Here is a 16,894-nt window from a genome sequence, read left to right on the forward strand (position 1 = left end):
AATTCGCTTTTAATCTCGCAATTATTTTCGAAAGATCGTTCCTCGGACGTTCTACATTAAAATTATATCTAATGCGAATTTGAAAAAGATAGAAAAATAGGGAGGAGTGTCGAGGGAGCGAGAGAGGAGGGAGAGAGAGAGAGAGAGAGAGAGAGAGAGAGAGAGAGAGAGAGAGAGAGAGAAAGCAAAGAAAAAAAGAAAAGGAATAGAAAGATGGTCCATCGAGCAAAGTCCCTAAAGGATGATCATACTCTGTCGTATTCCAGAGTGCACATATGTGTATGCATGACGTACGCTACAGTCATATACTCGAAAAAGATGGATCTTCTCTCCTATCAGCTGAATTAAAAGATCTCGTCGAAGGTCTCCCCTTCGTAAAGAAAAGGAACGAGTTCTTTTAGTTTTGAACTCAGCGGCGAGAAGAAAGTTTCGAGGAGAAAAGTGTGAAAGTGTGCGTCGCGATCGGATCTGCCATGATATAGGTCCGAACGCGTCTTCGCGGCGCCCGAAAATAGTTGAGGATCGTTAGAAAAATGCGTGAATACTGCTATAAGGAGCGTTCTTTCGTGGTAAGTATGCTCCTTGCCGAAAAGTCAGGATTTTCTTCGATCCGAGGAGTGAAGTGAATAAAGACATCAATCCGATTAACGGCTCTTAGAAAAGCTCGGAAAAGGCAGAGAGCCGAGTAAAGCGCTCGGGTTCTACCTGCGCCATTAGCGTTTAGGGCATGGTCCTAGTACGTCCCTACCTTCCTCCACGATACTTCTAACAACTCGCGAAAACTTAGGGAAATAACATACGGTCGTGCTTTTCTTACACTCCTTCCAATTCTTCTCTCCGTTCGATCGACGATGCAAAAGAGTTTAATCAGTATGCGTTTCGATCGATAATGCTGTGCTATACTAAACTTTTTCCAATCGCTGTCTCGCGAGACGGCCGCGATGACTTTTCAAGTAAAACATTACTTCATATTTTTCTTTTATTTCCATTTTATATTTTTCACGTTCAATTGGAATTACGTTAATTAATATTTCTACGAGTTCGTCGTTATATTTACTACTTATTTTTTACGTTTCCCATTCAATCTATGTTTAACGAGTTTTTATCGATCGAAATTTACCAAGACGTCCTTCTATTTAATTACGAATGATAACTTACGAATGATAACTTTGACGAAATGACATGTGACGCTTATTCTTTGGTTGCAAATCATCTTTTAATTTTACCGTGTGTTTTCAGTAAAAGTCCGAATTGCAGAATGGTGGTAGATTGTTTGTCGATCCAAGGCTCAGCAGCTGCAGCACGGAAGCAGGAGCGAAGGCTAGGTGGATCCGTAGGTGCAAAAATGCAATCAAATGCCCTCAACAGCGGGAATGGAGGTGGAGGTGGAATGACACCGAAAGAGCTTTCAGACAACGATGACCTAGCTACTTCCCTCGTACTAGATCCATATTTAGGATTTACCACTCACAAGATGAATATAAGGTATATTATAGAAATTCATTCTAAATTATTCAATTTTAAATCTTTCTCATTTGACGGGATTTTTTATGTTTTTCATTATAGATACCGACCACCCAAAGCAAATAAAGAAGATTTACGCAAAATTATTTGTGAATTTATCCAAACGCAAAATTATGATAAGACTTATAAAAAACTTATGGGTGGAGATTGGGGAGCAAGACTTCCTCACACTAAATCTAAACAACAACAGATTAATTTGGAGAAACATGTAAGCAATGTTTAAAATATATTTTTCTGATTTACTTAATATACTTATTTCAGAAACATTACAAATTATTTGCACTTTTATAGATTTACAGGTATTTGAGAGTTTTCGATAAGGATTCTGGATTTGCCATTGAACCGTGTTATAGATACAGTTTAGAAGGACAAAAAGGAGCTAAGATATGTGCTACTCGTAAGTGGTTAAAGCATGAAAAAATATCTTGTCTCGTCGGTTGTATTGCTGAACTTAGTGAAAAGGTTTGTTGCAGCGCTTCAAAATAAGCGTATATTATCAGTATTCTAAAGAGATTATTTTTTCTTTTTTATAGGAAGAAGCTGCTCTTTTGCATCCAGGGAAAAATGATTTCTCTGTGATGTACAGTTGCAGAAAAAATTGTGCTCAATTGTGGCTAGGTCCTGCTGCATATATAAACCACGATTGTAGAGCCAATTGCAAAGTTAATAAATATATATTTTTTATATTAAATGAGATTATTAATTTCGCAATATCCTATGCACAAATATATTTATATATTTCCTGATATTTTCAGTTTGTAGCTACCGGTCGAGATACTGCGTGCGTCAAAGTACTACGAGATATCGAAATAGGCGAAGAGATAACTTGTTTCTATGCAGAAGATTTTTTTGGAGATGGAAATTGTTACTGCGAATGTGAAACATGTGAAAGAAGAGGAACCGGAGCATTTGCCAGTCAGAAACCTGGAGAAGAACTTTCTTCCGGTAGTTCAAATACAAATTTGTTTTGAAAAAATCTTATAGCACTCTTTATTAAAATCTTAAGACATTTTAGGATACCGCTTAAGAGAAACGGATAACCGCATTAATAGAACAAAGCATCGACAACAGCCATTGGGTAGAAACAAACAACAAGCTGATGGTGCTTTGACAGAAAAAAATGCAGTCCTCGTTGACAACGCAGCTATTGCTCCACAATCTCTTAGTATGAAAGAATTACGGCGCAAAGGACTTACCAAGTATGATGCAGAACTTTTGATTGCACAAGGCTGTAGATTTTCAGATATCGCTCAGCAACAACCATCGATAAATAATGGAGAAAATGTTTTGCAAACTTCTCGACCTCATCCCTACACCAATACTAATTCTGTGACAAGAAATCTTCGAAACAAAGTGCAACATAACAAGTGCGAAAACAATAGCAATGAAAGAAATGTAAAAACTAGTCAAAGAGCTTCCAGGTAATATCTATAATTTTAATATTTAAATATTAAAATTAAATATTTTATTTTTCATGTATTAATTCTGTTTGTCCTGTTTAAACTTATGTTATGTGCATTTATATATAGGCTTCAAAAGAGAACAGAGTCCAAAAGATCAAAGAATAATGAAAAAAGTGAATCTACCCGTTTGGATGTATCTATAGAAAAAACTTCGGCAGCATTAGAATCAGATGATCACAAAGAAAAATTAGATAGAACAATAGCAGATAAAGAAACCGTATATTCAAGAGTGCCGAAACATCATGTTGTTCATAATACATCATCTTCGTCCCCGAATTTTGAGCCTGATCTTCGAGATTCTATTCACAATGCGTCAAAGCAGTTGACTTCCTCTGCCTTTCAGAAAGAATGTTCTATTAGATTAATCGTTGGAAATACAAGACACGCAAATAACGATAATATAGAAGAGAAAGGAATACCTAAACTTGCGGTAGAAGTTGATCGAGATATTTTAAGTAATATTGACACTTTCAGTTATAAAAAAAGACATTATAGTACAAATTCCTGTGATTCAGTTCAAATAAGTTCTACATCCCTGCCTCATGTCGATCATTTAAGTGCCACGAATAATCATGAACCAGGTATACAAAACACAAATAATACATCTAACAGTTTTTGCTGCACTTTACCGAATACGCAAAATGTTAATGAAGAAGGCAACCTCTGTGAAACACCTGAAAAAATATCTAATAATTGTATTAATAAGTTAACGAAATGTTCCAAATCAGTGTTAGTAGATGACGTGAAAAACGATAGTAATGTTGTATATAATGAATTTTCTCAGGAGATCAATTGTTATAATTCACCGATATATAGAAAAATTCCCAATAGAATATCTTCTATGTCGTGTGAAATTAGATCTGATGACGAGTGCCGCAAAATGGATACTGCAAGTATAATAATAGTGGATAAATGTGATAGGGTGAAAGAGAAGGTGGAAAATATTGTGAGTGATCCAACGAATACTTCTGTTACCGTTGGATTTTGTGAACTTGATACAGTTAAAGATACTGCCAATATAAAGAGTGAAAGTGTTGAAAGTGTTCAAATGTCTTGTAATGCAATTTTGGATCATACAAATGAGCTTGATCCAAAAGGCAATATGTATTTTAAAAATATTCAAAGCAAAGTAGATGTCAAACCTGAAGACTGTGAAATACCTGAAGTCAGTACAACGGATACTGAATCTAAAATTCTAACGGCTAAAGAAATTAGCACAAACTTAAGTAGAATTGAAGAAAATGACTGCAATGCGAGTGTTAACGATACAAATTCTGACGATAGTTGTAGTTTTACACTGAAAAGATCCACCCATCAACAAAAGGAGATAACGGATGTGCCGCTAAAATCGCGAAAGAATCAGAAAAGTACAAAACGTTGTCCGAAATCTCGATTCAATGAAATCATAACTGATGTGCAATGTCATACAGAAAATAGTGCGAATGCAGTGGTAGCCAAGAACTGTGCTAAAACAGAAAAAGAAAAAAGTAGACTGACAAGAAGTCAAAGAAGGGATCAGCAAAGACCACAGGCTTCTGAAATTGGAGTAGCGGATGATGATTCAGGCATACAGGGTGATATATATGAATTTAGCGAAAAAGAAAGTAACTTGGAGGATATTGGTATACCATCGATAATACGACGCGGTAAATGCGAAAATCGTCATATGTCCGGAGTTTCGTCGCATCTTGAAGAAGTACAGTGTAATAACGAATATAATAAAACTGATCCTCCGATATTGATACCTGAAGAGCCATGGCCCCCATCTAGTAATCTGAGTCATTCCGCGGAAACGGATATCAGTAGTCAATCGAGAGAAAACTCTGTCGATGTTGGTGAAAGTTTGAAAAGGTATGCTTTTCAGTTGTCTTATTGCTGCCAAATCTATAAGCTATACACATAATACATAGCATTTGTAAGTACTATCCAAATAATATATAAACAAAAATTGAAATGCTGTTTTTCCAGATTGACCGTTTGCAACAATGGTAGTATAGAAAAAAGACCAACGTTATCGGAGTATCAATGGCAGACTGACAATAGTAATTGTCGAGTTTGCCCCACAACTCCTGAAAGAACTGGTGGCAGATTAAAGCTCACATTACGTATGAAACGTTCTCCAGTTTTAGATGACATAGTAGAATCAGGTACTAGTCTGAGCGAAGACAGTTATGAACCTGAATATGAAGTATTACGCGTGGAAGGAGTTGAAAGAAGTAAACGTCGGAAGAAACATAAAACTCGGGATCGAGAAAGACGGCATAAGAAACGTGAATTAAATCTTGATCCGCCTCCACCACCTATGAAAAGATTGAGATTAATTTTTGGAAATGAAACACACACTATTGATCTGCCACATTCTTAACAGCTATAAAATTCACTGTGTATACATTCTCATTGATTATAACAGACTATTATTATCATTATAATTTACGCACTATCGAGAATTTAAGCCTCCTTGTCCTTTAAGATTTTATAGCTATTGTTTATGATTCATTATTAACAAAAAAAAACATGACCTATTAGATTTTTCTATTTTCTTTAGTTCTCTTCAATTCCTAATTTATTTCTTGTTCATTTCAATTAAAATGTACTTATATTCCTGTAACAACGAATAGCTAAAGGCCTAGTAACGTTCTTCAAATATGCTTATAAATTGAACAGAATATGTCATTTTTATATGAACATAAGAATATCATCCATAAGTTCCTTATGTAAAACTAAAATTGGCAAATGATATCAGATTGGAAGATTAGTCCATAATATAGAAATATTTATGCAAAATAGTTTCATATAATTATATCAAAATGACTTGCTCAGTCATTTTATTTAGTCATTCGTAATCTAAATAAGACACAAACATTTTTTTCTACTTATATTGTGTTTATTAGTAAATGAAATATTAATAGATAATTATCCGAAAAATTTAATTCTCTTCCAACTTTGGTGTTTTAAAATAAAACATCAAAAAATATATATTTTAGTGGCAATTTGAAATTATTAATTAACGAAATCCACGAATTAGATGAAAAAATATTTCTCATGTGAAGTTTATATAATATTGATTCTTTTTTAACGGTAAATAACTGTGGTTAAATAGGACAAGGTATACTACACACAGTGTCTTTGTGTGTTACTGCAGGCAACACGGATAAAAGAGGAGGATCCACACACTTATACTATGTATAATAATTAATATTAAATAATTGAATTGGCTAAGTAATAGCCGGCATGTAATAATTATTATTTCCAAATACGTGATCGAATTTCATGATAACATTGTAAATAATACTTATATATAAATATGTGTGTACGTTGGCGCCTGTAGAAAACAATGTACACGTGTATTTGTGTGTAAAAAGAATTCATATTTGTATTCTGTATCTGGATGTACATCAATGCTTTGATACGAATTAATATCAAAAACGGGCATTAACACATACCAGGGTATACCGAATGCTACTATTTAATTAATTCTGCAGAAGTATTAAAAGAAAATTTAGTTAGTGACGCAGGCTATGAAATGCTTACTTGGATATTCAGATTTTTGTTATAATTTAAAGCAATCGTTATAAAATACTTTTCGAGTATTATATTTTCTGTTACATTTATCCGCATAACGTGATGTGACCTGATATCACTTGAATTTATACATACGTATTCGAAATCGCTAACATAGCACTAATTGTAAAGAGCTGTTATGTTTATTAACAAATTACAACGTATTTAAAACATTTTAAAATTCATTAAATAGCAAAAAAATTATGCACATACATTTTGTATGAGCATATGCTATTGTACATACAATTGTAATCGTTTATTGAGATATTTGCCAGATAAAGGTTCTTATTTCAATTATTTTATGTGGTATAATGTATAAGTTTATTATTTAAATGGGCCGTTACTTGTAATATAAGTACTATTTGGATCTGTATTATACATGTTATTTAATAATTAGGTGTATATTTCTTTATTATTTAGGAACTATGCTTATGACAAATTATAAGGGAATTATAAGTAAAAGATTTTACATCACCGCGACTGCAATAAAAATATCTTCATATAATAATAATAATTATTATAATAAAAAAAAAAATAATAATAATAATAAATAATATAAAATAAGCCGATGACACCAACAAAAAAAATATTAAAAATTCCAACTAAAATATTTATCAGTTACATTTGCATACAAAACTTATTTCAATTTGCATCTAATATGATTTAGACAGCGCTTTTTCCACTATAAATAATTATGAATTAACATAGTATCGTATATATAGAAATAAATACAAAATAATATGGCAGAACTTTTAAACTCTAATAGTTCATATGTAAACAAATTGTATCTATTTTTGTGCCTCTTATCTGCATGGCTATGGTACAAAACACAAGCAATCATTAATATATTTTTATGTGTTTTGTATCAATCATTTTTGTGATCAAATCAATGTAAATATTACCAAATAATACTAAGTATTTTTCTTAGTTTTCTCTTTTTTCGGAGAATATTTAAGCCGACAAATTATGAGTATTGCCCCTTGATATATTATTCTAATGTCTCATGAAAACAGGTAATGGGTACAATAGCACGATTTAACTATGCATAATTAAAAGTAATTTTGTAGCTAATTATCTACTGGCAATTTCAACGTTTATTTATACATGCAAGAATCAATAATTTACGTGTAAATCTTATATTCTGTACATAGGGAACTTATTCAATTACTACATAAAATAGCAAATAAAATTAACAAAGAAGCGCGCGCAATTCAAAAGAAATAAACAAAATAAATTTGATTTTAATGGGTTTAAATTTGTACTCGTTAAGGTATACTTTTTTATCTTCAAAATTGAAAAGTACGTAAATGTTTACTTTATATTTATTTCAATATTATGTGCATTTTATAGAATTTTATTAAACATTTTTCTTATATAATAACGTGTTAATCGTTATATCCATTGATTATCTCAAATATAATCTAAATGTAACGGCCCATTTTATCTACTCTTCGATGATGAAAGAAAAAGCCTCATGTGACAATAGAAGACTATAAAATTGTGGTTCTTCGTGTAGTTTGAATAACGTATTTTCGATGGATATGCATGATGAAAGAAACACTACGTCCATATTTTGAATGCGTTCAAAAATGTATTCTCAAAACAAACTAAATTATTAGTCAAAGTAACGCGTATGAGTACATTTTCAAAATTAAATCTAATCTTATAATTCTATTAAACTTATAAATAATATTTAGCTTTCATTGTCGGCAGAATCCACATCACTGCCACTAATAAAAAAAAATCCTTTTCTTTTTTGCGCTCACGAGATTGTGAAGTGCAATGTTATTAGTATCATGATTATTACAATGTCTATAGAAAAGTTTTACGTATGTATGGCATTAGAAAAACAAACAGAAATACTATTGAAGATTCATCGGAGTAATTCAATATATTTTCATCTTCATCTGTACATTATAATTGTATTGTTGTCTTTGTTGAGTAATTCGACAAATGATTTATTAAAACAAAAAAATTTATATAGAAAATGTATATTACCACATTATTATTTGATATGATTTAAGATATAGTAATAAATCAATCACATAACGAATTTCTCGACTTGTTATTTTATATTTTGTATTATTATTTTTAATTGAAGAATGTCAAAATTAACACACGATTTATAATTACCGATCTCTACCTAGAGTAATTTCTATTATTCTGTAAGAATCTCTGAGGGATTACTGTCATTCTAATTAACAGGTTCGGCGTAAAATATTTTTAATTCAAATGAATAGATATATTGTAGATATTTATCTAATAGTTGAAATTTCTCTTCGTCTGGAACACGTGTAGTAGAAAAAAAGCCGCATAAAGACGTCCTGCTTCGTTGCATTATCATTAGTAAGAGTGTACATTAATTGCATTTCTTCATTTCCAGCTTTGTACGATACATTATCACATCCAGGTTGATATTATCGCCGTAAGAACCAAGTGTAGCAATACGTTATTAGTGAAATTCGAGTTTCATACGCTCGTAGATTACGAACAGGAAGAATACTTACGTACATTCATTAAAAAAAAAAAAAAAACCCGCTAAACCGTACTGATTTAAACACTGTGTATATGATGCTAAAACCCAAGTCAAGCTGATGTGCGTGCATCCGGAAGAAGCCATGGAATCAAACAAAGAAGATATGTATGGTTGTAGCTGTTAGTTCAGTTAACGCCTCCTAACGTTAGTATGAGAAGATAGTGGTGGTATATTATTTTTTAATGTTTCCTATCCACCAATAAAATAATGCACCTAATTAATAAAATTTTAAATTAAAACGTTTTGATTTTTTATTATTTTTATCTATTTTATGTAATTATTTTGATGCTCCTGTGCAATGATGACTTCGAGAGTAAAATTGTCCTGTAACATAAAAAAAGTGCATTAGTGCATTATAATAATTGTTAATTAATCGATACAAGTGTTCATTGTTGTCTAAAAGCTCGGAGTATATGTTCTGTGATCCTTACTCCTCGAAATCCACCGTTGAAATGAGTCATTGTCCTCTGTTAAAGTTCTTTTGGTGAAAGTTGTTTACAGGACCTTCCGAACGTTGAGCATGTGCATAAAAAGAATAATAAAACTATTTAATAACATTTCAGATTAAAACGTTATGATTTTAGTATTTTTGTCTGTTACAATGTATATATAAATGCATTTCTGAAGGCACACACATATATTTATACACTAAAAATTAAATATAATTATTTAAAATTCTATTTCTATTTAACTATACTATATATATTTTTAAGGAATACTGTATTCTTTGATTGTATTGTCATCGCGTTAAGTACCTACTATCGCCTACTGGTGTTTCCGGTAGTAACTATGATGAATCTAGTTAGGAAAAAAGTGGACTTATGCCCTTCTATGTACTTCTGTATTCTTTGGTATTACGGAATTTTTTTATGGGGACTGTGTATTTGAAGAATCAAAAACATTTCACTACCACATGTTACAGTCCCGTGATGCAATGACCACATTCTTGAAAAATATCTCTCAATTTTGTTAATTTAGTTTCTATTTAAGTCATTATTTTACGCAAAAGAGTGAAATGGCAAACGACTGTAAATCGTTTGCCAATCTAAATCTCAATTCATGGATCATTACTCAATGTAATTCTATGGGTAAAAATACTTAATTTTATTATTTGTTTATGATTTTTTTAAACTATACCTAATCGTTTTAAGCAAAAAAATCATTGACAATTGTACATTCTTACATATATAGGATTGAAAAAGCCTACACCAATCCAGGAACAATGTATTCCACGTATACTTGCAGGCGATAATTGTATAGGGTGTGCAAAAACAGGAAGTGGTAAAACGCTTGCTTTTGCACTTCCTATATTACAGAAATTATGTGAAGATCCTTATGGCATTTTTGCTTTAATTTTAACGCCTACGAGGGAGCTTGCATTCCAAGTGTGTATTGTGTAACAACATTTTTGTAAGATTAGATATTCGTATAAGAATGCGATTTATAATAGATTTTATTTGCAGATAGCCGATCAATTTGCTGCTATTGGAAAATCGATCAATTTAAAAAAATGTGTAGTCGTAGGAGGAATGGACATGATGGTACAAGGTTTAGAGTTATCAAAAAGGCCACACATAGTTGTAGCAACTCCTGGAAGATTAGCAGATCATATAGAAAGTTGTAATACGTTTTCTTTAGAAAAAATTAAGTTCTTAGTATTAGACGAAGCTGACAGATTATTGAGTGGATCTTTTGACGAACAACTTAAAATTATATTTCCAACCTTATCTAAAGAAAAACAAGTTCTGTTATTTAGCGCTACAATTACAGATGCTCTTGATAAAGCAAAAAACCTTGCCCCTGGAAAAGTATGACAATTATATTTGTATCTATTATTATGCCTAAATATATTTATTATTTATCATTATTATTTCAGGTTTTTATGTGGGAAGCAAAAGATGAATCTGGTATTGCTACAGTGAAAGAACTCGATCAACGTTATGTCTTGTGTTCTAAAGATGCAATAGATTCTTATCTTGTAGAAGTTGTAAGAACATTTCGCACAACAAATGAAACTGGATCCATTATGATATTTACGGATACTTGCAAGTAAGAGATATTTGTATATGTAGATTTTTTTTTAAGAGCCTTCTTGAAACGTGTTATTTTTGCAGGAATTGTCAGTTGTTATCTATGACATTAAATGATGTAGGATTTCCAAACGTTGCACTTCATGCAATGATAAAACAGAAAGAACGCTTAGCAGCTCTTAATACATTTAAGTCAAATCATATTAAAATTTTAATAGCAACAAATGTTGCAGCAAGAGGCTTAGATATATCTGCAGTAGAATTAGTAATTAATCATACAATACCAAATGTACCAAAGGAATATGTTCATAGAGTTGGTAGAACAGCGAGAGCAGGTAAAGGTGGTATGGCAGTTAGTCTGATAACACCATATGATATTAAATTGTTACATGCGATTGAAGATGTTATTGGAACGAAATTGAGTGAATATAAGATAGATGGTAAGATACTTCTTCCAACATTACATTCCATTTGCAATGTTAAACAAAATTAATCTTTTTATATATATAATAAATATTAAATTTTTTTTATAGATAAAGAAGTTGTTACAATCTTAACTCAGGTATCTGTAGCAAAAAGAGAAGCAGAAATAAAATTAGATGAAGCTGATTTTTATGAGAAAAAAATAATTAATAAGAGAAAACAATTAATCATGGAAGGGAAAGATCCAGATGAAGTTGACTTAATTTTAAAGGAACATAAAAAACGACGAAAATTAAAGAAAAGAAAAAAAGAAATATCAGATGAAAATCCGCGTAGATAATGCAGATTGAATTGTATATTTTTAAATGAATTTAAATGTATAAAATACATTTGTATTTTAAACGATGATTGGTATTATAAAAAAGGTACGTCATTCGTATATATATATAATTACGAATTTAATAAAATATATATATATTTTAATGTTTGTTATATAAAAATATATTACAAAGATGCGAATTTAAAATAATGTAAAATCTTTTCAGTCTCGAAAATATATATATATTTTTTTAAATCATTATTATTTTAATGTATTATTTCTACCTTAAATAATCAAAATCGTTTTATTCCCTATATAAAATATACAATCTCATTAATGAGATGATTATTTATATAAAATTAAAATTTTCAACCATACTGATTTGTTTAATTAGGTTTTTATGTGATAATGCACAATTGATATTAGTTAATTACGTATATGGATACTGAATTATGATAAATGGTGCATTTATATCATATAGGAATATATGAATATAAATATATTGAAAATATTTATATTCAATGCTTTATTTCAGTTTAGCCTTGAGCTGTGATTTTATCTTTATCTTTGATTAAGTTTAACATTCCTAAGAATGCATTAAGTTCTTCAACATATTCTTTCGGATATTTTAGATAATGTCCTACATGGGGTGATCCATCAAATATTTTAATATAAGTCTACAATTCAATAGATTAAAATTAATTGGGAGTATTCATATTTTCTCAAAACTATCCATAACAATTTTTCCCTTTACCTTTGTACCTAAGGAATCCCAGGAATCTCGTACTCTCATGTTACTACTTACTAAACCCACAGGATCAGTATTACTTACGAAAATAAGTGCTGGACTCCGTATCAAATTTGTATGAAACATCTGACTAGAACGAAGGTAATACTGTGTAGATTGTTTATAGAATGCTTTCATGTGATAGCTAAAAATGTAAAAAAAGCTATTAGTTTGAAATAAAATATATTTATACTAAATGTTTTTTTGAAACTTACATTAAATACTTTCGTATTATAGATTGTAACAAAGGATTATTAGGAAAAATGGCACGTGGTGTGCCTACAACTATTTCGTTAATATCCGCAGCACTATCCCATACATGACCAATAATTCTATCAACAACATTGTTATATTTTTCGCGATCAGCATGAATATAAGTTAAAGCCTCGCCCCACATGTAGCCAGCTACAGAAAATCCATGTAAGATAATTTGTTGATAATCTTGATTCTTTAATAAAAATGTCAACAAATCTACTGCAATTAACTACAAGTAAAATGCATTCAAAAGAATTAGTAAATGTTATATAATTTATTATAATTCAGTTTGCTTATTAATAAATGATATAAAATTCATTTAAACTCACCCTGGAACCTTTTTCAGGCCACATAAGTTGCCATGGAGTGATTGTTACTAATGTAACATCAAATCCTTGTTGTAAATACAGATCAGCAAATTTCATAATATGTTTTTCTTTAGCTAGAAGCCAACAAAGCAAAACTAGCAAAGGTCGTTTTTCTAATGAATTAGAACTTTGTACTGAATATTTTAATATTTTAAGATCATTATCTTGGGAAATGAATTTAATATTTTTTGTAACTTCATAAGTTGATAACAATCTGGGAGATATTAGCATAACAGCCTATTAATAAAAGTTTGGTAGAATAATTACTTCTAGTAATTATTTGTAAATATTGTGACAATTATGATTACATTAGTTGTAAAAATAGTTACCTTATTTTGTTTAGCGATTAACTGTTTAGGCTGCAAACGATGTTTAAATTGTTTCCATAAAAAGGAAGACATTAATATTCTTCCAGGTATCATTATGGCAAAAAGAATTTATTCCACTGGCTATAATATCAATACTTTTTAATCGAATAAATGGTAATCATAACCGCACGAATCTAAAACTATTTTTGTTACATTTTATAACCAAATAACGGGATATTCCAATAAAATGGATCAATGCTAGATATAAATAAGATGAATTATTCATTATCGCCGTAATCTTGTATCTTCTGTTAATCTCATAGATATTTAATATCAGAAAGTAGGATCAAAAATCAAATTTCGATAATTAAAGATGTGAATACATATTTGAAGAGGAGCTAAATTTTTTTGACACATTGACAGTTATTGTCAAGTCAAGACGAGTTGATTGAAATTAAAATTAACCTACGTCTACCTGTTTGCCTATCTGTCTGTACAAAAGAATGTAATTCAATTGAAATATTTGATTTAGGCTGCGATCTGACTAAGCATTAAATGATAATATTCAAAATAAATCGGACAATAAACCAAAAAACCAATGAATTAATGCACGTAAACGTTGTATGAAACCACATGAGAGACAGTATTCAATATGAAATGTCAATTGGTACAAAATTTACAAAAGTAAAAATAGGATAAAAATACTACGTAATTGAAAATTAAACTTACAAGATGCAACTCTGTCGAAGATGAAGCATTAATGCAGACTGGCTTCGACTAGACTTTGATGCATACTTAAAATGATAGTGGTTGTACCGATGTCCACAGTTGCGTGTCAATATGTATTCACTGAATTCAATATAATTAACTACACGATATTCGAGCTACTAAAAATAAGATCGCGCATGCTCTTATGTCAACGACACTATCATTTTCATGATGTTGATATATTAACACAAAAAAAAGATTATTATTATTATTTAACAAAGATCCTTATTAAACGAACAATAAACATATTGAACTGGTTCGATTGCGTGCTTTATCTTTGCCAATACTATCACATTTCTATCTTCCTTTCATAAACGAGCACGCAATCAAGGATGCAAACACTATTTAATTAATCAAATGAATGAAGTAAAATTGCGAACATAACCTTGTTTGAATTATTCTCTTAATATAAATGTTCAAGAAACGCAGTATTCTGGACGAAATCTAGAACGGAATCTGTACCATCAATTTCTTACGAATTGACTTTACCACTTTTCGTTTATTTTCATATTCAATGACCTTCATTGACATACGAATGATGAATTAATCGGCACGCATTAGTAACGTGAGAAGCACTTAAGACGATAAAACTTTCATTGTCCGATAATAAATTTCATTTTGCCATGACCTTTGTCTCATCTACAAAATTGGCAAGAATAGCCGATATTCTTATCATCGTGGAAAGTTAACAAATATAATTTTATCATTTGGCATCATTTAAAATATCGATAGATGAAACGATATAGATAAGTTTCCAATAAAACTTTTTAAATGTTAGCACTGCATCCTATCTCATTTCAAACTGTATAGTTTGTACAGTCTTTTTCGTATCGAACGCGGTCTTCTCAAGACCGCATTAGTGTAAACTAAACTGTAATGCATTATTTCTTTTTGGTTCTTTATTTCTATTTCAGAAATACGATGCTTATATTATACACCGAGATATATTATCTGACGTGTCTTTTTCTTTAATAGCATGAAGTAATAAAGAAAAAACAATATATGTATATGTATACACACGCGCACACACGCACATACATGTAACGATTGATGATAGGCTTTCACATTGTTTTATTACAGCTCTTATATATCGATATATTATTTAAATATTCGTATAATTGTAAATACGTAAATTACACCGTGGACACAACATCAAGATAAACTTTATGGATTATTATAGATCTAATGATAGAAATATTTCGTACTGACTTATGTCACGTGCGATGATTTAATTAATGTGTCCCATTTTTGCAGTCCTGAAGAAACATTATAAATTGTTGTAACTTAAATAAATTTAACATTTTCATTAACATTTAAATTCTTACAATGTTCCAAAATTCAATTCAAATATTATATTTCTTTTTTACGTACGCGAAATATTATTAAATCGTTAATATATATATAAAATATTATTTAACAGATTGCACGAACTATAAACTATACGCAGTCGATTCAATTTTTTTTCATAACATCATGGAGCGTTGCCTCGTGATTTAATAAATTAATAAAAAAAGACAAAAATGTTAAAAATAATCAAAAATTTCGTAAAATTACGGTATCTTATTACAATTTATCATAGAATTATAGATATATTATTTACAGTAATTATAATTCTAGATACGTTTACGTCTTAGTTTTATTTATATTGGTGCTTTGTATATCGAGTATATAGACGATTACATTAATTCAATGATGTAGCATTAGAGGATAAATTTCCATGGTATCATGAAAGATTTACTTTTGAGTCATTACATATGGTATAATTAATGTTATTGCAGTATTAAATGTTAGATTTTTTAATATGTTTTATCTATTAATTAACTGATGATAAAGTATTTTTTTACTTTTCTTCTTATGCTGCTTTTCATAATATTATTTAAATTTATTTCTTATAAAATGTTCATGATAAATATGGTATAATATAATTATAAATGTATATTATATAAGTTGAAGAACTATATTATGTAAGAAATAGTTAGGTCACTATTAAAAATTCTATCATTTTTATCGCACAAATACATGCATGAGTAATGAAGATAATATATATGTTATCGTTTAAGCTACAAGATGATTCAAAATAACTGGCAATAATTTCCAAGCTTCTAACTCATGAACTACCAAAGAATTTTAATCACCTTTTATTTACTTATTAACAACGCAAGTATAGAGAATTATATTTTACAACATATATTAAAAATGACCGTTTAAAAATTTGATACAAACGTTGTTTATTTTGAAATAATAAAAAACAAAAGAATAATTCAAATTCGTTAATAATTCATAAAGTGTTGAAAGTTACGAAAGTTTTATTACTATTAATTTTAAATCATCCTGCATAATACAGTTTAGCATTTTCCTCCAATGCTAATCAAAGTGATTAAGTTTATAATGATATATTTGAACACAAGTAGAGTTCTCCTATAAATATAATATTACTTAAAATTAAAAACGTATATATTTGTGATTATTTCTTATGAGAAAGAAATCAATTTATTAGTTATTCATGCTAATCGATCAAGATATATCAATTGAGCTTCTTTTTGCGGTATACC

General features: G+C 29.9%; 3 protein-coding genes and 1 long non-coding RNA gene across 7 annotated transcripts; 2 read left to right on the forward strand and 2 right to left on the reverse strand.

Moving 5' to 3' along the window:
* The first annotated feature begins 159 nt into the window (after positions 1-159).
* On the forward strand, positions 160-5,918 carry LOC106793217 (histone-lysine N-methyltransferase Suv4-20). Of its 2 annotated transcripts, none has more exons than XM_014759980.1 (9): positions 160-569; positions 1,240-1,485; positions 1,567-1,732; positions 1,816-1,986; positions 2,058-2,186; positions 2,280-2,469; positions 2,540-2,945; positions 3,054-4,838; positions 4,956-5,917. In XM_014759980.1, the coding sequence occupies exons 2-9, from the start codon at positions 1,259-1,261 to the stop codon at positions 5,350-5,352; spliced, it is 3,471 nt and encodes a 1,156-aa protein (XP_014615466.1). In that variant the 5' UTR covers positions 160-569; positions 1,240-1,258; the 3' UTR covers positions 5,353-5,917. The 2 variants fall into 2 exon arrangements, with proteins under 2 accessions (XP_014615466.1, XP_014615467.1); XM_014759981.1 differs by lacking the exon at positions 160-569 and adding an exon at positions 709-953 and having other exon boundaries at positions 4,956-5,918.
* Positions 5,919-8,408: 2,490 nt separating this feature from the next.
* On the reverse strand, positions 8,409-9,653 carry LOC106793221. The gene is made up of 2 exons (XR_001382388.1): positions 9,516-9,653; positions 8,409-9,408 (listed from the first exon to the last, which is right to left on the reverse strand). It is a non-coding gene; the product is annotated as an uncharacterized LOC106793221 (long non-coding RNA).
* A 218-nt stretch (positions 9,654-9,871) lies between these two features.
* Positions 9,872-11,960, forward strand: LOC106793219 (probable ATP-dependent RNA helicase DDX49). The gene is made up of 6 exons (XM_014759984.1): positions 9,872-10,172; positions 10,276-10,469; positions 10,548-10,892; positions 10,961-11,133; positions 11,199-11,554; positions 11,648-11,960. Exons 1-6 carry the CDS (start codon positions 10,100-10,102, stop codon positions 11,875-11,877), a joined length of 1,371 nt encoding a protein of 456 aa, XP_014615470.1. The 5' UTR covers positions 9,872-10,099; the 3' UTR covers positions 11,878-11,960.
* A 168-nt stretch (positions 11,961-12,128) lies between these two features.
* Positions 12,129-16,117, reverse strand: LOC106793222. Of its 3 annotated transcripts, none has more exons than XM_014759989.1 (6): positions 14,304-16,117; positions 13,596-13,715; positions 13,228-13,503; positions 12,859-13,127; positions 12,611-12,788; positions 12,129-12,533 (listed from the first exon to the last, which is right to left on the reverse strand). In XM_014759989.1, the coding sequence occupies exons 2-6, from the start codon at positions 13,686-13,688 to the stop codon at positions 12,393-12,395; spliced, it is 957 nt and encodes a 318-aa protein (XP_014615475.1). In that variant the 5' UTR covers positions 13,689-13,715; positions 14,304-16,117; the 3' UTR covers positions 12,129-12,392. The 3 variants fall into 3 exon arrangements, with proteins under 3 accessions (XP_014615475.1, XP_014615474.1, XP_014615473.1); XM_014759988.1 differs by having other exon boundaries at positions 13,596-13,768; XM_014759987.1 differs by having other exon boundaries at positions 13,596-13,774.
* Between the last annotated feature and the right edge of the window lie 777 nt (positions 16,118-16,894).

Source organism: Polistes canadensis, unplaced genomic scaffold (genome assembly GCF_001313835.1).
Source record: "Polistes canadensis isolate GaletaPanama2010 unplaced genomic scaffold, ASM131383v1 scaffold_12, whole genome shotgun sequence".
NCBI lineage: Eukaryota > Metazoa > Arthropoda > Insecta > Hymenoptera > Vespidae > Polistes > Polistes canadensis.